Source organism: Ailuropoda melanoleuca, chromosome 2 (assembly GCF_002007445.2).
Source record: "Ailuropoda melanoleuca isolate Jingjing chromosome 2, ASM200744v2, whole genome shotgun sequence".
NCBI classification, from domain to species: Eukaryota; Metazoa; Chordata; class Mammalia; order Carnivora; family Ursidae; genus Ailuropoda; species Ailuropoda melanoleuca.
Genome location: NC_048219.1, coordinates 148,847,073 through 148,872,826, shown reverse-complemented (window position 1 = coordinate 148,872,826; position 25,754 = coordinate 148,847,073). Strand labels below are relative to the sequence as shown.

Genomic DNA, 25,754 nt, shown 5'->3' with positions numbered 1-25,754 from the left:
AAATTGTGTATACACACACACACAAAACCCTGGGTCTGTCTCTCCAATCATGTGTGTTCCTCAGATGCAAGAGTGTTATTTCTTTCCTACAGTCAACTGACAGCTCGAATCCACTGGTTCTTGGTTTTAAGTGCTTCGGTTCTGTATGTTGGAAAGAAAGCAAAATCTACAACCTAAAAAATGGAAACTTACCAGTAGCTTCTTATCAGTCTTTGACAAGAATTTGAAAATGTCTTTCAGGATCTCCATTGGACCTTTCTCCTGCTCTAATCCACATTTTCTTTGATAATTTTTAAAATGGCATTCTCCAGCAGTAGTCTATACAGATAGAAAGTGAGAAAAATCTTATTCCATACTGGAGAGAATTGCAAAAACTACATGATCTTGAAGGTTCCAGTTGCTTACCTTTTCTAAAATATATCAAGTATTTCTGAAATTGCGAAAATATCTTTGGGATAGACTTATTTGGGAAAGATTAAGTCTCCATGGCAAAAACTCAGAAACCCAGCAACATTTTAACAAGGTTGGATATAGGTGCTAAAGTGAACACAGGGCCCTAACCTTACAGCAAATAAGGCATTGTGAAAAATGGACATTTGGACATTAGCATGAAATTCAACATTCCTTTGGCTTGAGACACAAAACAAAATGCTAACATGTTATAACAGCATGTCCTTCCAAGTCTGGAATTCAGGTAAGATATTTTAAAATTAGATCTCAAGCCCAATGAGCAGATTTATTTGTTGACTGTTTATCTTGAAAATGGGAAGGTAAGAAAAATTGATATAATCATCAATGTGAAAGTATCTATTACCCCAAAAAAAGGATGAAATACTGATTTTTCAACAGTGGCCTCAAGATTTATAGAGAATTTCACCAGTTACTTCCATGGGGCCCTTTCACAAAGAACAGGCACTGAGGTTGGAAGAGCAGAGTCCCGTTAGAGAGTGTATATGTCAAATGCAGAGGTCCCCGTAACCCTACGGTTCCAACGTAGCATTATTCAAAGTGTTCTCAGTGAGTGCGTGGTGAATTCGCAGCTGAGTGTGTGACTCAAGCTAAGAGATATATCCACTTAGCAACATAACTTAGAATAAAGGAAGGAACACATGTTTACCTGGACATCCAGAATGTTGAACAGCTTATCAGTTTGGGGGGCAAAAGAATTCGGTACCATTATTTCCACACTAACATTTGGAGCCATGCTATGGCCAGTGTTGATAACCTGAGAAGGAGGAAACATTTTTTTTTAAACAACTTAAACATATTTTTCATAAATGTAAATGCAGGTGTCCATGAGCTTTTGGGTGAACCCGTACATTTCACGCAGCATTTATAGCAGTGATGGTTCGCAGTTGGCAGCTGCATGGCAAAAGGAGATCCAATATCCATAGTCAGAACTTTAAAAAGTTGGCGAATAATTTGTTCGTTATTCCTAGCCCTCTCCTTTTGCTATCGCTTAGGCCAAAATGTCCAGGCCGTTAGTTAATGCAGAAACAGTCTAAAGAAAAAGACAACAACATGTATTTGTATGGCACATTGTGTATCGAAAAACCCACCAGCAAGTGGTCCTCACAACGATCCCATGAGGGGAGCTGACCTTTTATTCTCCAGCTCAGGAAAAGGCTCAGAGGTGAGTGATGTGAGTGATGTTTGAAGTGACAAGCAGCCCAGGTGTCCTACCTCTAAGTCTGAAGTGTTACAAAATCACTCTGCTGAGAGGATAATCGCAGTCAGGCTATATTTTAGTTCAGGGAAATGATAATGCCAATGCACTCAAAATCAGAAAGGGGTAGAGAAAATACAATAGCCTTTTAATCATAATGCAGAGGTGGACACTATTTCATAATTGCCTTCTGAGAGCTTAACTATGAAACCAACATAGTCAGAAGAGAGATGTGCCCCAATGTCTGAATGAAGTCACGTGACTCCTACGTTTGCAATCATCTTTAGGAAGCACATGACGGGAGACGGGAGAAATAATGTGTCCCCGGCTGGTGGAAACGGCTGGGCCCTGGGGCACAGGGCAGTGACAGAAGGTGGTTTCAGCAATGAATACCCAGCACTGCCGAGACCTTCAGACAGCGTCTCCCTCGTGCCAGCCAGCGATCAGTCGCACCTAAGCTATCCTGCATCCTTGTTCGCTTAATAACACTGAGCCTCTAAGAACCTCCTCAAGTTTGCACACGCACTGAGCCTACAGCCGGAAAGTACCTCCAGTGCTATTAGCTCCATTGTAACTTAAGTGAAAAATACGTACTTTGCAGTAATTTAACTGGAAAGTAAGTTAATAAATAGACCTTCTAGAGTCTGTGCTCCGATAAACTAAAACAGAAACTGAGCTAACCTCCCACTGGGCTCTGATAGGAGCATTTCTTGGGACTTCAAAGCAGAGGGCTACGTTTTTTCAACACTAAAGTACACCTATTTTAACAAAAACTTGGGTATACACAGACTCAGTAGGATTCCAAGGTCATTCTTCTACAGATCTGGGGCAGGGCCCAGGAATTTGCATTTGAATAAGTACCTCAAGTGATTCTGACCTACATTTAATTTTTAAAAAAATTTTTAAAAAGATTTATTTATTTTAGAGAAGGAACGTGACCTGGAGAGGGAGAGAGAATCTTAAGCAGACTCCACGCTGAGCACGGAGCCTGACAGCGGGCTTGATCTTACAACCATGAGATCACGACCTGAGCTAAAACCAGGAGTCAGACGCTTAACCAACTGCCCTACCTAGGTGCCCCGCTGACCTACGTTGGTAAAAGCATTGCCTTACAAAATATCATAGTGTACCTAAATCCAGCTTCAAGCACATTCTGTAGATTGTTACATAGCTGTGAGAGTGTTTGGAGCAATGCTTTTGGTTCAAAAAGTATTTCTGTGGACATATCTATGATGCCCCAAAACTTTCAGTTTGACAGTAAATTTTTTTAAATTTAGCTTTATACTAATATGTTTGGATGATGATACTTTTTTTTAAAAAAAATTTAATAAATGACATCACTTGTAACAGGTCATATACTTATGACCTAAACGGCTGGCCAAGCAGACGCAGGAGGTAAGAGCTACCTTTACTGGGAAACGTTAGCGCCTGTATAAAAGCTTGACCCAAGAAGAGATTTCACCCAATGATGCTTTCCCGTGGCCTATCCTGATCTCTGTATGCATCTCCAGCAGATTCCGCTCCTCCCGTAACTTCCCGTTTCAGGAGTTACCGCTGTTCCTGTGCTGGCTCCTTCCCATGGTATTTGTAAGGACTCCTGGGCTTTGGAGATGGGACAAAAGCAAGGGGGAAACAAGGAGCAAGAGCCCAGGAGCAGAGGGGATGGAGTAACGTGCTGCCGCCGACAATGGCGGCCCCTCAGCTGCCGGGCCTTGCAGCCTGCGCTGTTCTCTAGAGCAAGGCAGTGGTAACAAGCTTCAGTTCGCTACAAATACCAAAACAAGCCTCCTTACATGGAAAGTGACATTCATTTTCTCCGCCATGCACGTTTCAGGCTCATTTTCTTCCTTTGGTCCATACACAAACGAAGTTGGGTTGACAAACCTGAAAGAAACAAATTCAAATTTAATCGGTCTTTCTTGATGAGCTATTATAAACAGTTTGTCTTAGGAGTCTGGATCACTGCATCTCTCTTAAATATGCTATTCATTTTTTTAAAAAAGATTTTATTTATTTATTTGACAGAGAGGCAGCCAGCAAGAAAGGTAACACAAGCAGGGGGAGTGGGAGAGGGAGAAGCAGGCTCCCAGCAGAGGAGCCTGATGTGGGCTCAATCCCAGAACACTGGGATCACGCCCTGAACCGAAGGCACACGCTTAACGACTACACCACCCAGGTGCCCCAAATATGCTATTCATTTAAATATGCTATATTCCAGACTATAGAGGCCTCTAAGCACCAGTGAATATTTTTGGTTTCTTGGTAAGAGAGGAATTTTAGTGAAATGTAATGAAATCAGAAAGCCATGTGCTCCAACCTCGGCTTGTCTTCCCAGCACTGCCTGATTCAGTCCACTGGCCACTCCTCCTCTCTCAGCCCTCAGATGACTCATATAAATTTAACAATCATGAGATAAATTCTTAACTTTTCCCTACAGTTCTAATATCTTCTGATAGATCAATCTATTTTACCTATTTTTGAATTATGTCTTTCTATAATCCAATTCCTGTTGGCTCTTTGTAACGAACCCCAAAGGTGGGGAACAATTCTAAGTCAGTAAGTACGGTGAACTTTTTGGTTAGGAGTACAAGGTTGTCACTCTTCCCTGTGATTAGACATAGAGGTCAGTGGTGAATCCTCAGAAGTATTTTCCTGGGGAATCCCAACTCCGCCAGCGGACTTTATGTGGTAACTAATGTGAAGTAACACGAATTAGAGACTGGCTACACAGAAATATTGAAATGCAGGTGATTTAGGCAGTTTTATACTCGCGGAACATTCCTCGCCCAAAATAATATCTGGAGGACACTTGTCATAAGGAAATCAAGGAAAGGAGGTGAGATGAGGCTTCAAACTCAGGAAACATGGCATCAGCTTTCCTCTGCTCCCCACTAGGTGCTCCCCTCCTGCATGGCGTCCTCTCAGTCTTGTTTCATTTCGCAAATGTGGTACTCGATTCTTTCAGCTGCAGACACCATTTTATTTTTATCTAATTATATGCCATCTCTGTGGGTGCTTAAAAATGATCGGGGATGGTTTATATTTAGACAACAAGAAAAGCTCATCAGTCTATTTGTTCTGTATCTCCTATCTTCTGTTCCTTTAAAAATAGGGCTTCAGGGGCGCCTGGGTGGCTCAGCAGGTTAAGCTTCTGCCTTCAACTTAAGTCATGATCCCAGGGTCCTGGGATCAGGCTCCCTGCTTGGCCCAAAGCCTGCTTCTCCCTCTCCCTCTGCTGCGCTCTCTCTCACTCTGTCTCAAATAAAATCTTTAAAAAAAATACGTGGTTTTAAACGAAGAGTAATAGCCTGAATCATTTCCAGTAAAATCACTAAAGGTTTTCTTAACACTCCTTAAATCTTTCTCCACATGTTTTCTTCTTGAATCTGAGGAGGGTCTACGTCAACAATCACTAACACTGTGGGGAACCAGTGAATGCTGGCTCCGGGGCCGTGGGTGAGAAACTCCGTAATTCGTGGGTACAAAGAGTGGACAGGGGACACCTTGCAGCGTGGCTCTCTATCTCAACGGGTACACCACACAGGTAGATGTGGGTTCTGGAGAGCGGGGACTGGACCAAGCTTACACTTCTTTGAACTTCACGCCTGCCACAGCCACCAAGCATGATCATGCCACCTGCACATTGCCCCCCTCTGGGGACCCTGGCCTAAACAGCGTACGACTGACAGTCTAGACGTGACCCCCTAGAGGCTCCTGGGGCTTTTCCAGGAAGAAATCCCCAACCAGGTACTCGGATGAAACTAACGAACAGCTGAGCCAGGGAGCACTGTTGTTAAGGTCTTTGTGAAGGGACAGAAACAGCACAGGATCTTTCTTTTAAACATTTTTAGGTATATTTTTGACCAATAATGTAAGAAGCAACAGAATTTACAATCAGCTCTCCTCTTTACAGGAGGCCTCCGTATTTACTTACCCGTGAACAGTCAGCATGACTTCATACTTGAGAGGTATTGCTAAAGTCACTTTGTTATGATTCAGGTTGTCCACTTCCCCTTCATTTGCACTACAGAAGCAGATAGAATACACCCCGTTAGAATCCCCCAAATATAAAAATCATCTTCAGAGAGGACTAATCACATATCATGTATACCAAATACACTTGGAGGCTTGGGGAGTGGGGAAAAAAAAGATGTGGTAGTAAGAAACGTTTATGATAGGGTTGGCAGAAGTTTGCTCCCATTACATACAGTGTTATTGGCTCCGAAGATGGTTATTTTTTGTTTGTTTGTTTCTTTCTTAGATCACGCAAGAGAAGTTTTCTCTTTGCAGACAATGGAACACAGCTCCCTGGTTCCCCTAAGTACTCCCACCCTAAAGTCAGGGGCCCACTTCCTTTAACACTGCTATTTTTTCACAATGAAATATACCAGGTGGCATCCACTGTGATGTTGAGGTCATCTTCCGCTCTGCTGACTGCGCTCACATCCAGGAGAAAGCTAATATCTATCTGTAAAGCACAGAGAGGGAAAAGCCCATTAAAAAAAAAAATCTAAAAATAGTATCTTTTTATCACCTGAAATTTTCTTAATGCTGATGTTCTGCAGATTGGAGACTATGTTCTAGAAGCATGGGCCACCCCTCACTCAGGCAGTGAGCTACCGGGGCAGCTGTTGGGGTTGTGGCAATTTTAAAGCACCAGTGTTATCACAAGTGACATTCAGAGACAAAGCCACCTCCAAATGTAAAGACAGGCAGGTCCAGACTGACAAAATTAGAGATGCTTTAACAACTTGAGTGAGGACTCTTGCCAGTAACACCTTTTTGTATAGCAGAGGTAACATGCCTGGCAGATAGGACCACCTGGGGTGGAGAGGGATGGGGGGGTGTCGCGGAAGGGTGAGACAGGGGAGTAGAATTCTGATCGACACATTCACATGCCCATCTTGACACAAACATGTGCCCCCTCCTTTTTTTTTTTTTTACAGTGAACACTGCCAAGAATATAAACACAATCTCAAAGATCTAAACCCAGTTGGTGTGAGTTTTATTTCATCACTTAGCTACTTACCCTAGCAAATAAATATATACTTGTATGCAGCATAAACAGGAAAAATAGAAAATATTTTATGTTCATGTCAGTCAGCAAAAACTATACACGCTCAATGCTTACCCTTGATAGATGGTCTACGTATATATAACCAACACTGCAGTCCAGTTTGACGAACCCAGAGCTGTCTGTCACTTCACAGCTTACTTGTTTCTCTTCCTAAAAGGAAAAATGAAACACCCATTTTAGGTAAGACGTGAAGGAGAAGTTTGTAACATATGTTTAAGAATGGTCTTTGAAAAGAAAATCATTCCTAAAGAATTTGCTTTCCTGGAAGACTATTTTCTGTTTACTTCTGGGATAAATAGAAATATAAATAAGATTTATAAACATGTACACACACACACACACACACACACACACACACACACACAGGTATATTTTAATACTCCTGTAAATTCTCCACAGAATACACGGAATAATTCCTGGGCATGTAGCTTTCATCCTTGTTCATATTCCCTATTTAATTCAAGGTCCAGTTTTTTGAAAAATCATGAAGGAAGTAATTCATGAAGTCCCTATTTCATTGACCCTCTTTTGTCTGGAATGTGAGAATGTGGTAAAGGTATATAGTTATAATAACTGTCATCACAATAGGATATATATATTAAATATTCAGGGAAGTATACATCTTGATGTATCTATATAGTACAGATGTATACACATAAATATACACTATATACTATACATGTACACACACTATAGATGTGTATATATATACTATAGATGTACTATATATATATACACATACGTGTGTGTATATATATATATATACATATATATAAATAAAATACACAGGTGTGTATTGTTTGAGTTTTCCTCTATACTATTGCAAATAGGCTCCCAGTGCTCTAGAGAAAGGGGTAACATAGTCCAGAGAGGTGAAAGACCTCTCTCAATGCCCTTGAAGAGATGTTCTCTGGATAAGAGAGGTGTAAATTTGCTAAGGGATAAGATAGGCATCAAAGGAGAAAGTGACTGAGGCTCTTCTCTTTGGAATCGACCATACTGATGCCTTGCTGATAGATTTAAGTGTTCATGACCGAGACACGGTGATAAACAAAGGTCTCTAGGTGCTTCAAACTCCTGTAGGAAAAGAGAAATTGCCCGTGATCTGGTTGACACCAAGACCTGAGAATTCGTGGAGGCTTGCTGGTTGTACAGTATTTGTTGGACGTTCTCTGGGAACAAGAGGGGGCATGTGAGCATAAAACGCAGAGCAGTAACTCTGGGCGCCCAGCTCCGAGGACCCGTGCTGCCTGTTCGGGGAGCCCGGCCAAGAAGAGCGGCACCTTAGCCGCAGATGAGCCTGTCACCAGTGAGGAAAGCAGTGGTGCCCAAGCAGCCTGCCTGGACAGCTGGGTCTCTCACATGGTAGCATTTGGAAGCAGGAAGCGGACTCGTTCGATCTCAGATACCAAGGAACTTACCATTTTGATCAGGAGCATGAAGAAAGTCTCAAAATCAATGGAAGCTCAAATGATAGGTCTGCAAACACCCCAAATATTTAGGCCTCACATCAACGAAATGGATTATACCATTTGCATTAAAAAATTTTTTTATTTACTTGAGAGAGAGAGCACAAGTGGGGGGGGTGCAGAGAGGCAGAGGGAAAAGCAGACTCCCCGCTGAGCAGGGAGCCCGGACATGGGGCTCGGACATGGGGACACAATCCCAGGACCCTTGAATCATGACCTGAGCTGAAATCAGAAGCTTAACCAACCGAGCCACCCAGGCGCCCCTATACTATTTACATTTAAAAAATGAAATACAGTATCATACTACTATGGTTTTTGATACTCACCAGATCTAAAATCTTAATGAAGTAAAGGCCGGAGGGGAGTTTGATGTGCAGAACAGTTTCATATGCGTCATCTCCAGCATTAAACAAGGACACATTCAACATTACTGTCTTCATAGTTCCAACAGCAAGATAGGTCTTATTTTCATGTGGCCTAAAAATTAAGTAATATTTAACGTTATTTAGTAATAAGTAAGTAATGTTTGGGAAATAAAAGTGCCATCTCCTCATTTATCCTGATCATAAAATACTGATTTGGAAAAACACCATGGGGAGATGAGCCCATGCAAATAGATATAAATTCATGTTAGAAAGAACTCAGTTTTTCATGTTTCAGATAAATTCAGTGAGCTATTACCCAGGAAGTGTGTTATTTTTAATTAGTCATAATTAAGCTAATCTTCTTTCTGTTTCACTTCTATAGCTTTAACATATTTTCCTCATTATTTCACAATATTTTTCTAAAAGCAAAGCTTTGTTTCTTTTCTTTACCTTTGAAAAGACCTTGAACTAGCTGCTGCCCAAACAAGGGGGGAATGGGGCGAACTGGGGAGAAGGAGACCAGAGGGACAACCACCACCAAACAGAGCATGTTTTGGTGGGATGAGCACCGGGAAAGGACGGCTCTGCCCAGCAAGCGATGCGAGCACAGTCTGCCGCACTACAATTCGTTTCTGAAGGCAGGCTGGTCCCCTCCGCCAATAACTAGCCCAAATTGAAAACAGACCTGCAACCATGTTTCACCATCCCATGAACTGGAAAGAGGAGACTGCGGCAAATCCAGATATAGGAGTCAGCAAGTTCCAGTCCTGACTCAGGCCTTCAAGGTGGGACGAGGTGGTTCAACATTTTGAACCCTCAGCCACCATCCAAAGTAGTAATAATTCCTATGATGGAAATGTGGCTCATGCACATTCCATGAAATCCTCAGAATGCCACCGTTATATATAAAGAAGCTGAGGCTTAAGGAACTTCTTCCAAGTACCACAGCCAGAATGTTCTAAAGTCTCCAGGTAAATGCCTGCACAGCCCATTCTCCTTACCAATGAGAGAATTAGAAGAGCCCAAAGAAAACATCTACGTGATGATTCTATCAAATAATTTAAAATTTAGAGAAATTGGTTCAACCAGTGAAGGATGTGACCCAAAGCAAAGTGTCAGGTGAGGATAATCCTAGCAGTAAGAAAGGTATTCACCTGGCACTTGAGAATGTTTCCTCAAGTTTACATTGTATCATTCTAATCAACATCTGTACAGAAGATCTGTATTTGAATAGACTATGGAAATGCTAAACACAGAGTCCACATTTAATAGTCATTTGTGCATGGATTTAAAACAAAGGGTGCTTGAGAACAGGGTTTAAGAACAGGTTTCAAAATTTGTGCTTGTAACCATTATTTGAAGACACATGGATGACCGATTGACTATAACTGAAAGCTCCTATATAATCATTACATTCATTGTTCCCTGATACAAAAATAGTCTAAAAGATCCCCGCCTTTGTAGAGCTTGTAAAGGACAGATGTACAGACCAATGTAAACAAATATTACAAATCCATGGGAAAGTGCTGTGAATGAGGGGCTTTGGGAAACCAAGGCAGGGAACCACTTTTGCCTGAAGGTAGCAAAGCCATATTGCTTCTCACTTTTCTACCATTCTGATTATTTAGGTTTATTTAATTTTAGGATTAATTTTTTTAAATGTAACAGTTGGAAAACTTCATGACTGAACATGACTTAACATGGATTATACCCTTAATTGATTTCTCAAGCCCTCCTTTTCCAATCCAATTTTCACACTGCCAGAGAGGATCACTTTCCTGAGCGCAAACTTGACAATGTCGTGTGCCTGCTTAATGTGCGTCAGTGCCTTCAAGATGGAATGCCAACTTACTAGCTCAGCACATGAGGCCTCACTTTCCACTGCACAACTCATTGCTTTGCTTTAGCCATACTTACCTGCAAACAGGTATCCAAACACCTGTGTTCTGTATCTTACTTCAAGCTCTCTCTCTGTCTTTAACATCTTCCCCCTTTGTGTCTCTGGTTGATTTGTCCTTGTTCAAGATGCAACTAAGCGTTCATAGCTGTGAGAAGTTCTTCCAGTTAATACTCATTGCTAATCCCTATCACTCAGCACTGCATTCGCCCTAACAAAAGTAGCTTCTCTCCTCTCCTCCCCCAGCACACCGGGGACCCTTTAAGGCAATATTTTCACACGGTCTGGCTTTTCTCATCACTAGAATGAGCTCCGGAGAGAAGGTGCTAGATCATGATTATCACTGTTTCCTCAGAGCCTACACACACAGTATTCAAAAATATACGTGTGTTACATAATTGTATCAAACATTAAACAGGGTCCGGTAACACTAAAGAAAATCATCAGAGAAACTGGAGAAATTTTTGGATAAGTGACTGTAAAAAAAAAAAAAAAAGTTCATTAACTCATCATTATAAATTTTACCAAATGACAGGTATGTTTATCTGTTCTGTGACAGTGTACAAATTCCAAATATTTCGTTAAACATCTACTGCATTCATATGATCTGTACCCCATCACACAACCTAACATTTTAGTGGCAATACAGCTATTGAATTTACCAATAAATTAATGGCAGTATCAATACTGGAAAGATTATAGCTTGTTTTTTGTTTTTTTAAGATTTGAGAGAGCGAGCGAGCAGGTGCACGAGCAGGGGGAGGGGCAGAAGGACAGAGAGAGAGAGAGAAGACTCCCTGCAGAGAACAGAGCCCAGTGTGGGGCTCCACTAGGGGCTCAGTCCCAGGACCCTGAGATCATGACTTGAGCTGAAGTCGGTTGCTTAACTGACTGAGCCACACAGGTCCCCTGGAAAGAGTATAGTTTCTGAGAAGTAATTATTATTATGAACTTCAGAATATGCAAACAAATCAGAGACACTTCTCCCCACCCTTCTACTTCTAATGGTAGAGATCTAAGAAGATGCACAGTCCACTGACACCTAAAAATTCTTCCCCTCTTATCCTGATGTTTTTTTTCCATTTTACACTTACTTATCAAGATAGCACATACAGAAACACACACATATCCTAAAATTCACAGCTCAGTGAATTTTTACAAACTGAATACACTAATGAAAGCAGCACCCAGATCAAGAAAACGTATTACCAGCACGAGAGAGAAAGGCCCTTGTGCCCCCCTCCCTTCCAGTTACTGTCCCCACCCATTATCTTTTTTTTTTTTTGGATAGACTGGCTTTGCCCAGTTTTCTATTTCTTCTAAGTGGAATCACAGAGTATTTAAGTATCAGCGTTTTTTTTTTTTTTTTACTTAAAATTTTGCTTAGAACATTAACCTCTACTGATGAACAGAGTTGTAAATTGTTCTCATTGTTGTATATATTTCAGTGTGTAAACATACCACATATTTTTTTATCCATTCAAGGATCATTGGGAATTTTGGCAATTCTAGTCTGGAGCTATTACAGTGTTTTGGTGAACGTATAAATGTGTTTCTGTTGGATTAGTCTGTCTATGAGCAGACCCCTACAGTTTGTGAACCCAGGATTAACTCCTGAACATCTCTAAATCTGGCTAATTTTGGCAACCAGCTTAAATTATACCAACAAATTATATTTAAATAACAAAATATACTAAAAGGCATCATAATATACCAAAAAAGAAAAACATACTACCGAGCGGTCATGTAAAAAGCAAGTGTACATGGAGTAGGATCTCAAAAACTGCTGTCTAAAGGCCAAATTTGGGCCCCTGCCTGGTTTTGTAATAGAGGTTTACTGGAACACAGCCATCCTCATTCATCTGCAGCCACTTCTGCACTATGATGGTGGAGGTGAGTAGCCGAGACAGACCTCTGTCCCACAAAGCCTAAAATATTTACTATCTGTCCCTTCATGGACAAAGTTTGCTGGCTCTACCATAGAACCATCTGAGAAGTGTAATTAGTTTCAAAATAAGCTCACAACAGGACATCACTATCTTTAAAATCTGTATCATTCTGACAATGATAGAGGCTTTGTTATTTTGGATGGCATCAGATGCAGGATCAGAGAAAACGACCGTCCCCCCACAACCCCCCCAGACCTCAGAATTCCTGGGTTGGTACTGGAGACGTTGAGGAGGAAGGAACGAAGAACGTGTTGGTGCATGGCATCTCTAGCTTCTGATCCCTCGGTGTGAGAAGTTGGATTTTTTTCTGGAAGCATGTGTAATAACTAACAAAACAGGAATCCTGCACCACGACAATCCTTTCAGGGTAGAGCAACCGGACTCAGTGACAGCACGCTATTTCTCCCACCATTTTAGGGAATGCCTGTGATCTACTCATGCTTGTGTTGTAAACCTTTGTGTTACTGAAGTACATATCTTGGTGGCACGGCGTTAGGTGGCAGAGAGGAAACAAATGTGCGAGAACACGGTGGTCCTACATTCCCCCCACTGCTCTGCGATCATGTTACAACTGAAGGAACCTAAGAGGTTCTAAAAGTAAACTTCAGCTTGACATTAAAGTTTAATTAAGACTTGTGGAAGAGCTGCCTAGAAATAGACATTTATAAAATATTCTGGCTTGAAACCAAAGCATTAGTCACTGAGCACCTTTGGGAAAGAAGTTGGCACTTAGACAAGCAACAGAAGGTGAGAGCACTGCATAAACAGCTAGGTTCCAAGACAACAGCAAATTAAGGAGAAACACAGTGTTCACATTTCAGCAGCCAGACTCCCGGTTTATTTTCCATTTTTAAGCTATTTTGCCACATTACCATAATTACGATTCTACTTTTTTCAATATACGTCTTACTGTATCTTGATTCATTAACAAGGTGCCGTCAGAAAGATACCCACCAGCTTTTTACGTGAGATGGAAGAAAGGACCAGGTGCACATCTGGAAGTGCGACAAGGCTGAACCAAAGCTTTCCCCGGGAATCATGGTTCATTCTTCATTAAAACATGCATAATTCACGCTTGAAATTTACAAAGCAGCCCAGAATCCACATAATTTAAACAAATCAAGGTACTGTGTACATACAGAATCATAACTTAATAAGTGAAAGAGGAAGAATAGAAAAATGATGGATTTCGGCAGGAGGCTCCATGTTTTCCCTAAGTGAACAATATTGTTTTATTTTGCAAGAAATTCTTCCCATGTCTTAGGATAATGAATGTAGTTTGCTTTGATAAGATGAATTAGGGCTTCACAGCTAACATGCTTTTAATCAAGATGCTAGAACAAAATATAATGCAAACGGAGATATACCTGTGTCAAGGTATGGGAGTCATTTCTTTGACAAAAAACTAGCCTGCAGCAGGTGGCCTGCAGGCCCATATGAAATCATGTCCTCTTTTTGCTACTGACTTCAGGGAAAAAGAAAATACCGGAAAATTCTCATCAACTAGAATATGTCAGTTAACTGACATTTAAGGAGATTGCACTTCAATAAAGGCGGACTCCTTGAGGTTCCGAGGAGTAGAGCAGGAGAACATAGATCGGAAGATACAATTAGTAATTAGCATGTTTTAATGTATGAAGGATATAATTCATCTTTCAAGACTCTGAGATCAATGAGGCATATATTCCTACCATCTCCACTTTAAACATGGGTAATTTTGATAGACTTGCTCTTGTGGGCACGAACAGCATAGTGGCAGATATCGCACATTGCTCACTGTCTACCCAACAGTAGTTTCCCTTCTCAGCTGCTAAAAGAACCCCAGATTATTCAGGCAGAAGGCAGGACTCCCTAGCTGTTGGCAGAAGAGAAGCCCCTCAATTCAGCTTCAGGGAATGAATTATGATTGGCCTACCATAATTCAGGGATGAGCACGTGACAAGGTCTTGTAAATCAGAGTAAGAGGTCTGCTAAGGTACTTCCCTTCCTAGAAGGCAGCCTCAAGCGGACACAGAATTTTGCTCTTGCCCCTTTTCTTTTGTTGGGAACCTTGATGCTGCTACAGCCTTTGGAGGACTATGAGGGAAAAGCCAAGGAAACTGGAAAGATAACCACGCATGTCCAGATTTTGGTAGCTGCCCATTAAACCTGTAGCCACCTCCTGCTTATTACACATAATTATTATTATTTAAGTCATGATTCATCAAGTATTGTTCCCTGCAGCTAAGAACAGTCCTAACTGATAATGGACGCACTTGCCCAGGAAAAGCCTACGCAGCTTCCACGGGGCGCATGACTGCGGTAGAGAAGGGAAGTAGTGTCGTCTAGATCAGTCATCTCTAAGAAAGCCTTGATTTTAAACTGCCCACGCACGTGATGGCTAATACCTGCTATTACATCTGTAATCTTGATAAAATCATATTTGCTCATCTTCATTCTGTTGTGCAAGCCCATTTGATCGGGGCTGACCGTCCTGAGAATTTAGACATTCAGGAAGCAGCCAAAGTTAACGAACACCTGAGACAGTGTGCGCACGCGCTGCTTAGTTTGCTGTGGGCAGTCCCTTACGGACGTTCTCAGGCACTCGTGTTCTTTGCTGAGGAAATGCACTTACCTGCAGCAGGTCTGTAGCTCAGAGGCATATACGTGCCATTAGTGCCAGTGGCGTTACAACCAGGAGAATATACAGAGCCGGCGTCACACGCGCTTACCGCTCCCAAGCAGGGAGAGAGGGCTTCTATGTGGGAGAGGCATATTTTTCTCTGATCGAGTAGAATTTATTACAAGGCAGAACAGTGTGTCAGAACCCTTCACTGTGGGCCTCAAGATTGATGAAAAGAGTTTTCATGTGAAAATTCCTCAAATAAGTTATCATTCACCTAACAGAGATAGCCGGTAACTTCCCCAGTCGATGCAAAGACATGCGGGGCCTACACATTTCACTGGCACCCGTGCCATCTCAAACCTCACAAAGCGGCCAACTACTGATCCAGTCCATCAGCGGCTTTCTTGGGACCGAAAGAAACCTTCAACTCTGGAGAAACAACCAGTCCACATGCAGAAAATGTTTAGGATTCAGTGGCAGTATTTCATTTTACGGCCACACTAAAACTTTTTTTTCTTAAATCATGGTCTACCCATATCCCAATAACAACGTTACCAAGAATAACTTTGACAAACCCTCATATATTTCAGGCTTTGTGCTATGCACATGGTTTGCAGGATTGCATTTTATCTTTGAAACAGCCTTATGGAGTAGGTACTATTTTACCTTATCAACGGGAAAGAGCTTTACAGAGGTCAAAGGCTTCTCTAAAAAGGTCATTCAGCTAGTAAATGGTAGATAAACTTGAACCAGGTTAGCTTGACTCTAGATCTGAAACTCCTCACCACCACCACATTGCAACCCAGATTTTAGTTTGATAAAAACCACTGATAGCCCTATTGATACTGAACATGTCTGGCCTGGTGACCATAGATTCTGTTTTGGATGGTCTGGGGCCTAGAAAACTGCATTTCTGTTAAGGATTTCAGGTGATTCTCATGAAGGTGACTCAAAGACCACACCTTCAGAGACAATGCCTTCCCCACCACTGGCTGCCGTTTAAAATCGTATTTCTTGAAGTCTGTCAAATCCATTATCACTTCAAAGTAAAAAGAAATGTAAAGTAGGTGACAATTTCTTACTGTGAGAAAATATGTACTGAAAACAAATTATTTCGTATCTTATTAAGACGTAATTTTATTCTTCAGGAAAGAATTATTCTTACTAATATTTGCACATCAACTTCAATGTCCCATTTTTTTTCATAGGCCAGTGCAGTTGCAGAGAAAGATGACAAAGGGGACAGTGGGAGTGTCTGATTTAAGAAAATGAAAACACTATTTATAGCTTAGATAAGCTTTCACCCACACAGCTCTTATCAAAGGCCTGTGACAGCAAAAACACCGAGAAAACTAAGCATTTGAGGAAGAAAATAAATACATGAATGGGAAGGTTGTAAATTATTCATCTAATAACTCAACAAAGGTACCACATTACATGCTGGGATACAAAGCAGTTAGTAGTCATTGTTTTTGGATTCTCTGAGCAGCCAATCTGGATAATTTAAGTATAAAGTCCAATTATAAATCAAATAGGTTAGGGCTTCTTGGCCCTCAACTGTGGATGCTCAAGGCTATATTGGCATTGCCTAAGTGAAAAGAATTAATTTATTCTCTGCCATATGTGATCCCACCCCAGCAGGGTACTCAACACTGTTTGTCAACCTTTTTACTCATTCCTATCCCGTTTATCTTAACAGCTATTTTGAATCTTTTCCCATTCCCTTCAAGTTCCCAAATCCATCCTCAAAGCCCTCCCTTTCCATATATGAACTTGCTTTTTATCCTGGTCATCCCTGAATTCTCTATATTTCCTTTCTTGCCAAAGAAAGATTTCTTTTTTTTTTTTTTTAAAGATTTTATTTATTTATTCGACAGAGATAGAGACAGCCAGCGAGAGAGGGAACACAAGCAGGGGGAGTGGGAGAGGAAGAAACAGGCTCATATCGGAGGAGCCTGACGTGGGGCTCGATCCCATAACGCCGGGATCACGCCCTGAGCCGAAGGCAGACGCTTAACCGCTGTGCTACCCAGGCGCCCCCAAAGAAAGATTTCTTAATCTATGTCAAGCACCTTTTTTTTTTTTTTCATAGTTTCTTACCTCAAGGTAAAGAGAATCTTAACTTCTGTCTAAGGCTAACTCCTCCATCCAAGTCCGATCCCAGTTATGCTGTTTCCTTAGAACCTTGTTCCATTCTCAGCAAACAACCATTAGTCACCTATAGCATTCCCAGCACTGTGCTGGGCCTTGGGAACACCAAGATGAAAAGACAGAAACCTGTCTTGATGCAGCTCACAGGAGAGTGTGGAGACAGACAATAATGGTGGTGAGGGTAAGTGCAATGGGACCAGGGTCAGAGACAAAGAAAAACAGCTGAGATTTATAAGACAAATGAGAGTTAATGAGGTAGATAAGTGGAAGGAACAAAGAGATTAGAGGCTTGGGAAGCATGTGTAGCCAAACAACTCCAAGTATTCTGCCATCGATGGGAAATAAAGTCCCATTGCATGGTTGAGAATGAGCATTAAGGAGTTTAGATTTTAAGTTTTAATGCGCCCATAGAGCCTTGTTATCAGAATGTATGATAGAAAGCTCACACTCTGGAAATACCACAGTCGAGGAATTAGAATAATGTAAAATCAGAGGCGAGAAGCCCAGAAAGTGGGAAAGCCTGGTGACCCAGGTAGGATACTGGGCACCTGGTTTGGAGGAAGAGCCAGAGAGAGTGTGAGAGAGCGAGCGAGCGCAAGCGAGCGTGAGAGAGGCAGGCATGATGGATATATAAAATACACCTGTAGCGGTAATATCGCAGAACTTAGGAATCTATTGTATGTCAGGGATAAGAAAGAGAAAACGTAGGTTGAGCTCCAGGTTGTTGGCTTTGGTGCCTAATGGTTGTGTCACCGGTGGATAGTGACTGGGCACCCAAGAGGACATGTCTAACGGACAGTTCCATGTGCGGGCGTGGAACTCTGAGATATGATTTGAGCATCAGCAGTGTAGACAGGCCAGGTGAGGTCACAGCTGTGGGCATGATAACCCAGCGAAAACAGGGGGGTGTGAGAAAGGGGTGAGAAGACTTAAAGTAACTTCTTGGGAAGCCAAGAGAGCCAAAATCAAAGATCCTCAAAACACAACTGAGAAAGAGCTAGAGAAGTCGGAGGGGAACGCAAGTTTGATGTCAATGTGGAGCTTAAAGCAAAGGATGTGCAAAAGGCGAAGTGAGCAGCTGCCAGACCCTTCGGAGGCGAGTTCTGGTCGAGTCTGAAGAATGCGCCCTCACTTGAAGTACACTTCCCTCTTCAGTTTAGTCTTTTCTCTGCCTTTGACCCTCACACACGTTCGTGTCTTCCCATGATTAAATAAATAACAAATTTCATCACTACATAAAAATTCTTCAGTCGAACCTACCCGTCCCCAGGATATTCTTTTTCCCTATCAACAGGGACCATCACTTGGCTATTGCTGCAATGAAATTTCCATTTTAAAAGTTGCCAGGGACATCCTTCTCTCACCAGTCACATTTTAAATGCCAATTCCCATGACCTTTCCTCAGCCATTATGCTATCTGATCTCTCTACAAAATTTTACTATATTAAGTCTCTTTTCTATATTTTCCATTGGCTCTTTCACTATGGATTTGGTTTTCCTGGTTCTCTGACGATATCTTTTCCGTTTCCCCCAGAGACTCCCTATTCTTGTTAAAATCGTTAAATAAAACTGTTCCCTCCCCAACTTGATCCTTAGTTGTTTTCTCTGTGAAACTCACATTTCCACACATTCCCCACCCCCAGTCCCTGCATGCTCACAAATTGCGAATGTGTAGACGACTTCCAAATACAATCCTGAACTAGATTTTCAAGTGGAAAACTGCATATAGAAATCCCACCAAATTAAACATGCCCCAATTTAAGCTTGTGTCCTTTATATCCTCGCCTCCCTAAAATAGTTTCCCATTTTCCTGTCCTGTCACTGATGCCTCCTTCCCCTCTTTTACTTCCTGTACCCTATCAGCCCTCAACCTCATTATGGATTCTCTCTCTCTGGTCATTTTCCACATCTTCTTGCTAGCATGCAGACCAATTTCAAAATAGGATATTTAGACATGATACAAAATTGCAATGGCTTATTTCCCATGATAATATAGTAACAGCAGCCAACATTTATCTGATTTTCACTGTGCTGGGTAGGCATTATTCTTAGCATGATACACGTGTTTTCTTTTTACTCTTCCCTCTTCTGTGAATTTAGACAAGCAAGGTGGTTTATTCCCTTTCAAATGTTGTCATATATATTTCGCAATTACTTTTGTTTTATACTTCAGTCTGACTTATGTAACCAGTTTTGGGATGATAAAAAAACTAAGCATTATATGTTAGTGAACGTTAGCTCATTTTGCCACCAAAACTCTATTAATAGGCACTTACACATGTCTAAACATAACTACAATCACCTCTGAGTTTCTGTGTTCTGTAAGTGACATATAGATCACTTAATCTCTTTCAGGAGAGTGTTTTTTTTGTTTTTGTTTTTTTCCAATTCTTTGAATGCTGCTAAACCCTGAGGAGTATTCTCTTTAGAATCCACAAGCACACACCCATTGCCCATCTTGGTGAATAACAGTAAACTACACTTACTTAGAAAATCCAATTCTCGCAGAAACTTGTAAATCAGCTGAACAATTTTCATGGGCACAAAATCTTGCAAAGTTTATCTGGAAATAAAATAGGACAGTATTTTTTATGGTAGTTCAACAATCTGAGATACTTCTATTTTCTTTAAGAATAAGGCATCTATGATACATGAGAAAAATGAAATAAAATTGATAATGCCTTATTTTGTCACTTTTGAAGAGTTTGGTTTGAGGATTAGTCACAGGTTCAAATGGCCACTGTAGGACTTAAGGAACTGATTCTTCCAACAGGTAAATTGAAAGCCTAAATTTGTTAAATGGAAAAAAATTTTTGTTTCTTTTATAATGTTTATGAAAAAAATGAGTTTAATCAAACCGAGGGAAAGTTTTAAAGGTAGTGTTTAAAACCTGTGCTACCAAGATGTTCTTTGTGGAGTTCCTCTCAATTTTCTGGTGCTATAGTTGATCCCACTTATTATGAAGAAACATGGCACTTACATTTTACAGATGGTAGGACAATGGGCTTATACTTATTGGAAACAAAATGTAGAAATTTAGAAATTTTACTTTGAGGACACATTGAACAAAATTAAACAACAGTCGACCCTCAGGGGTCCAGAATTTATTTAACTTGGAGCATTTTAATAGGACCCAGAGACACTAAAAGGTACATGGGAAAACCTGAGGTATAAGATAGAAGAGTAGAGAGAGAGGAAAAGGAAGCTGAGAGGAATGGGTGAAAAGGGAGAGGTCCTAAGAGAAATCTAAAAGTCCGAGAAGGAGCTGGGTTCATTAAGTGGGAAATGACTAGCATGTTGGCAAATAGCGTGTCCGACCACAGACAGCCTCGACCCAGTGAAGCAGAGGAGAAGCGTAAATCTTTCTCCAAATGATTAGGTAGATGTGATTTTTTTTCTATCACTCTTATTCGTAAAGCATGGTGCTCTAAAAAATCAATAGAATTTTATTCTAACATAACCACCAGTTGCTAAGGTTTGCTCTTCTGTACTTACAACATCGTGTTTTTCATTATAAACATAGTTAAGAAGAGTTGATATTGACAACTAAATTCAACAGAAGAGAGAGAACACTGACTTCCACAGATAGATTTATAAGGGTATCGAGAAAACTTGCCTTCAGTTATTATGTTCACTTGATCTAGTGTTCTAGAGAGTCATGATTGTAAGCTCAAACACCTTCAAGTAAATGACGAGCAGTTTGTCTAGACAGGACACGAACCAGCCCTTTGAGTGTCCCTTCTGCCTCTTACATTCCTTGTGCCTTTAGCAAATGCTTTAATGAATGTTTTTACCATGCCCCCAAACATCCTGTTGACTAGGTCTTTGTGTTGTTGGACAGTAGAAGTCCAAACAGCTGGACTCCTGGGAATAAACACATTTCCAGTGAAACGGAGCTATTTTGGGATACATTAGAGAAGGCTGTTCACTGGTTAGAATGCAAGATCCATCTCAAAATGCAATGGATCCTGGGACAGGGCTGAAAAGCCTATAGTTGAATTTGAAAGAGAAATTGTTGTGTAACAGAAATACTTGTGTTTATAGATGAGTAAAAGCCAGCAAGGGAACTTGCTTACCAAGACATGAATGACTCTGGGTAGAGTGAATGAGAGGGAGACAAAATGAGAGAGAAGGAGTCAGAAAATGAAAAAGGGCAAGAAAAACCTCATGCATGTGACTCACTGTCATTATGAATGCTCCCTAGCAATGTATTTTCCTCATGGGCAAGGAATTAAGTAAAGAAAATTAACATCTCATGTATATGGGAAGCCATTGCTGGGACTAAATGTGTATTTTAAAATATTCAGTACAATATCCTAAAGGGAATATAAAAAATAAAGTTGGACAATAAGACATACCATAAATCTTTATATATTAAAAAAATTATAAAAATTTTTGAAGAATTCATAAAGATAATTCATTTCCACAGAATTATGCAATGTTTCAAAAAATTACTTAGTTACATGCACATCACGTTTTGAATAAAGGAAAATATTCTTACTGTTTTTTCAATTATGTCTTTTTCTTTCTTCTGCTGGAGAATTGGCTGAAGTGGTGGGAATTCTTCTGTACTTCGTTTACTGATGACGTGATGCCCAAGGTGGTAAGCAGCTTCAATCTGAATTGGGGTGAGGATGTCCCGCACATCTTTCTAAGGAAATTTAAAACCATAAGTTAGAAATAAAAACAATCATGTAAATTAAGATCTATCTATATCTATCTATTTATCTATCTAGATAGATATAGATATATAGAAAGTTCCTCCATTCCTGCATTAAAGTCAAACAACATGGAAAAGGTAAAGGAAGTATTTACCTTTCCAAATAAATTGTTAAAATACACTGAATGTGTGTATTTTTTCACATTACAAAAGTATGCATGTTTATTAGAAAAAAACACAAAAAGTATAAAAATTTAAAAAATCCATCCTATAATAGTTACACAGTTTTACATTTGGACATCTTTCATGATATTTTCTATGCATACTTTTTATCACTTGACATAATGTAAGAATTTTCCCTTATAAACTCTTTGTAAATCACTTCAAAGTACTAATCAGCATTTTATTCTATCTAACATTTCCCTGTAGTAAACTTGTAGAAATAGGATATCTCAATTTATTCGAGTTTTTTTTATGTCTCAGTAACATTTTAATTCAATTTGATTCATTTGATTTCATATTTATTATGAAACACATCTTTTTTTCTATTCTTTATGGAGCTTTTCCAATTATATTTTTAAGTAGGTTACCACTGGTATGTGGGGAAGTTATTTGTTTTATATATTTAATCTTTTATCCTAGTCACTTAACTGAATTTTATTAGTTCTTACAATTTTTCTGTTTATTTTGCTTTTAACACTTCACAAAGAAAGTTCTTGGATTATTTATCAATTATACAGGAATTGTAACCATTTCGGATCCATTCTGCTATCCATTCTGCATGACATTCTTTTAAATTTAGTATCTTACTAATTTTTACACAGCATTTCTCACTCGTAATCTTATTTATATGTGGTCAAAAACCTTTCTGATTTTTTTTTTTAAAGATTTTATTTGTTTGAGGGAGAGAGGGAGAGAGAGCACAAGCAGGGAGGAGAGGGAGAAGCAGGCTCCCTGCTGAGCAGGGAGGCCCATGTGGGGTTCAATCCCAGGACCCTGAGATAAAGACCAAGAGCCTAAGGCAGCTGCTTAACTGACTGAGCCACCCAGGCGCCCCTTTTTTGAATTATTTTTAAAATTTCTTGTATTCTACCCCTAGAGAAACAGCTCTTGAGTTCATTTCACTGATTTTCAATTCACATATTTTAATCTGAATTTCTATGTGAGGGCATTATTTTTTTCTCTTAAAAATATTTTCTCATGTACTTAAATATTTTTTATTTGATTATTCACTAGCCTCCTTGTTAAGAACATACCACATACTATCAAAATGATTTGCTAACATACATATATGCACAAGCACTAAAATAGCTGACAGGGAAGTAACTTTGAAAGCAGTTGTTCTTGAATCTCACGTCTATGGGGGGAAAAAATCAGTAATGCATAAAAACATAGTACCTCTTAGAAAGCACTTAACCCAGCCCTCTCTAGACAAAAATGAGATTTTCAAAGTATACTAAACAAAATAGACGACTTTTTCTCCTTATCTAAGTAGGTGGGCAAATAAGATTTTACGGATAAAGTAATCTATGAGAATTTGTATCAGAATTCAGGAAACAATTAAATTTCATGAAATAAGACGTTGATGACAAATCTATAAAACAAATACCTTCAGCGCCACAAAAATTAAATGTAGAAATGATCTCAGGATTTGAGAAGGCTGTTAACAATCAGTAAAGTCTATCTACATGGAACTATGCAGTTTTTTCTTTTTTCTTTTCTTTGGATACTAGAATTGTTACTATACTTTGATGTCTGAGCTTTACATCAGTTTGACTCTACTTTTCAAATACCCATTTCAATCTATAGGGTATGTATGTATGTATGTATGTATGTATGTGTTTACTTAGTATTTTGTTTTTAAGTAATTTCTATACCCAACATGGTGCTTGAACTCACAACCCTGAAATCAAGAGTCACATTCTCTACCAACTGAGCCAGCCAAGCACCCTGGTTCTCCTCATTTTAAAAAAGAAATTCAACTAAGTTCCTTTGACCATTTAAAGAGACTCAAGTGTTTGCACCAGGGCTAGACATATTACCTTAAACCATAATTGATGTTTATATTTATTCAGTTCCTGAGCAGATCCAGGACTTTGTCATTAACAGAACTCCTAGTAAGTAACATTAGTGGACCAGGTTTTTTATTACCTACGAACATTTTAAGATTGGAATATGGCTTAAACATTACTGCTTAAAAGCAAATAAAGAACAGATAATTTGTAAAGCTCATCAATTAGTAATCCCTAATAGGTAGGAAAAATATTCCTATAATACAGATGATGGCTGTGCTGTAGTAACTTGATAAAAATCAATGAAGTAAATTAAGATGATTTATCACATAAAAGACTACATCCATTCTGTCTTTATGTAAATAAAAAAGGTGTAATATTTTTCTTTTTACATGATTTATAACTATTGATATATGTACATAGTGGTTAAAAGCAAGTGGTCTATAGGTACAGGGCTGGGGTTCAAATCTCAGGTGCAATACTTACTGTCTGTGTAACCTTAGGCAAATTACTTCATCTGTCTATGGCTCAGTTACCTCATCTGAAAATGGAAATAATGACAATTCTCATGATATCTATATCTATTGTTAGGAGAATTCAGTGGCAGGATGTTTGTAAAACACTTAGCAAAATGCCTGGCACTTAAGATCTCAATAGATGTTAGATATTGACTTATTATATATATATGCTGCTTCAAAATATAGTTCTATCAACCAATCCAGAAATTAATGAATTCCAGTTTCTTATAAGAATTCAGGTGAACAACTGGAAGGACAAAAAAAAAAAAAAAAAAAAAAAAAAACNAATCAGACCATTGCCAGTCAATGAACATTAAGTAGGAAATGAGTTAGATACCAAGTATTAGACTTGTATTAATTAATTGGTACCTGGAAGATTTGGAGCATGAATCAGTATGTGAGATCTCTTATTACTTTTCCATTCTTATACATGGAGAGGATTTTATTAAATTACTTTATAAGTGATCATCTCAACATGAAACTTTGACCGTATAGGAATGCTGCAAATCAAGGCCCAAATCCCAAGTTATCGACTTGTGAAAGCGGAACAGCTTGAAGCACTGAGCATTACAATAGCAAACTTGATTAAATTATTCCCTAGGAGTAGGAGCTAGACAGCCACTGATTGTCCCTCCACATGTCCACTGTTTTAATTCTTCTCAACAAGCTTGCTTTGACCAAATCACATGTTATCTAATTCATACTAATTTTCCACAAGGTCTTCTCTACATCTGGTGTATATTACTTTCATTATCCTAATTAGCTATTAATTATGCTTTTCTCACAATATATAAAATGTACGTGCACTCTTGGAAGAACTGTCTTTGACAGATATTCACACTTATTTAACTTTAACAGCTCCACCTAAAGACAAAGGCTAGAATATCAAAAATGTCTTGAAGTGACTAAGTATTTGGGAGAGAAAAAGTAGATTCGCTTAAAATTTTTCATTTGGATGGGCATGTGCTATCTATATTAAAAATAATGAAGATTCCATGCCACATTTTTATGGACAATTACATAAAATAGGCCAACCCACAAACGTGCAAATTAGCACATGTCTGAAATTACACAAGGTCCGCCTTCTTGTTTGACTTTTAAAGAAATTCGTATTTATGGCCACTGGAGAACTGAGCTGTAGGGCCATGTCCTCCTTCTGCGTGTATGCAGTAAAAAAAAAAAAAAAAAAAAAAAAAAAAAAAAGGGGGGAGACAGAAATGTTTATGAAGTTTACTGAATGAAAAATGATATTGAGGTATAGACATTTCAATGTATCTATTCATGGGTCTGCCGTGTAGAAGGAAGACTCTAGGGATACAAAACTGAAAGTCAATACCTATGTCACATTCCATAACCCATAAATCCACACACAGTGTTGGGGGTAA

General features: G+C 39.5%; 1 protein-coding gene across 3 annotated transcripts in view; it reads right to left on the bottom strand.

Annotated features, from left to right (window-relative positions):
* Positions 1–25,754, bottom strand: part of ITGA4 (integrin subunit alpha 4) — a 77,007-nt gene that overhangs the window by 7,246 nt on the left and 44,007 nt on the right. The window contains exons 16-24 of one of the 3 annotated variants that reach the window (XM_002922274.4): positions 21,681–21,830; positions 19,666–19,742; positions 8,539–8,689; positions 6,798–6,893; positions 6,055–6,134; positions 5,601–5,690; positions 3,460–3,550; positions 1,118–1,225; positions 193–318 (exon numbers count right to left, since the gene is read on the bottom strand). In XM_002922274.4, the coding sequence (XP_002922320.2) occupies positions 193–318; positions 1,118–1,225; positions 3,460–3,550; positions 5,601–5,690; positions 6,055–6,134; positions 6,798–6,893; positions 8,539–8,689; positions 19,666–19,742; positions 21,681–21,830 (969 nt within the window). The other 2 variants (XM_034654814.1, XM_034654815.1) reach the window with 2 other exon arrangements.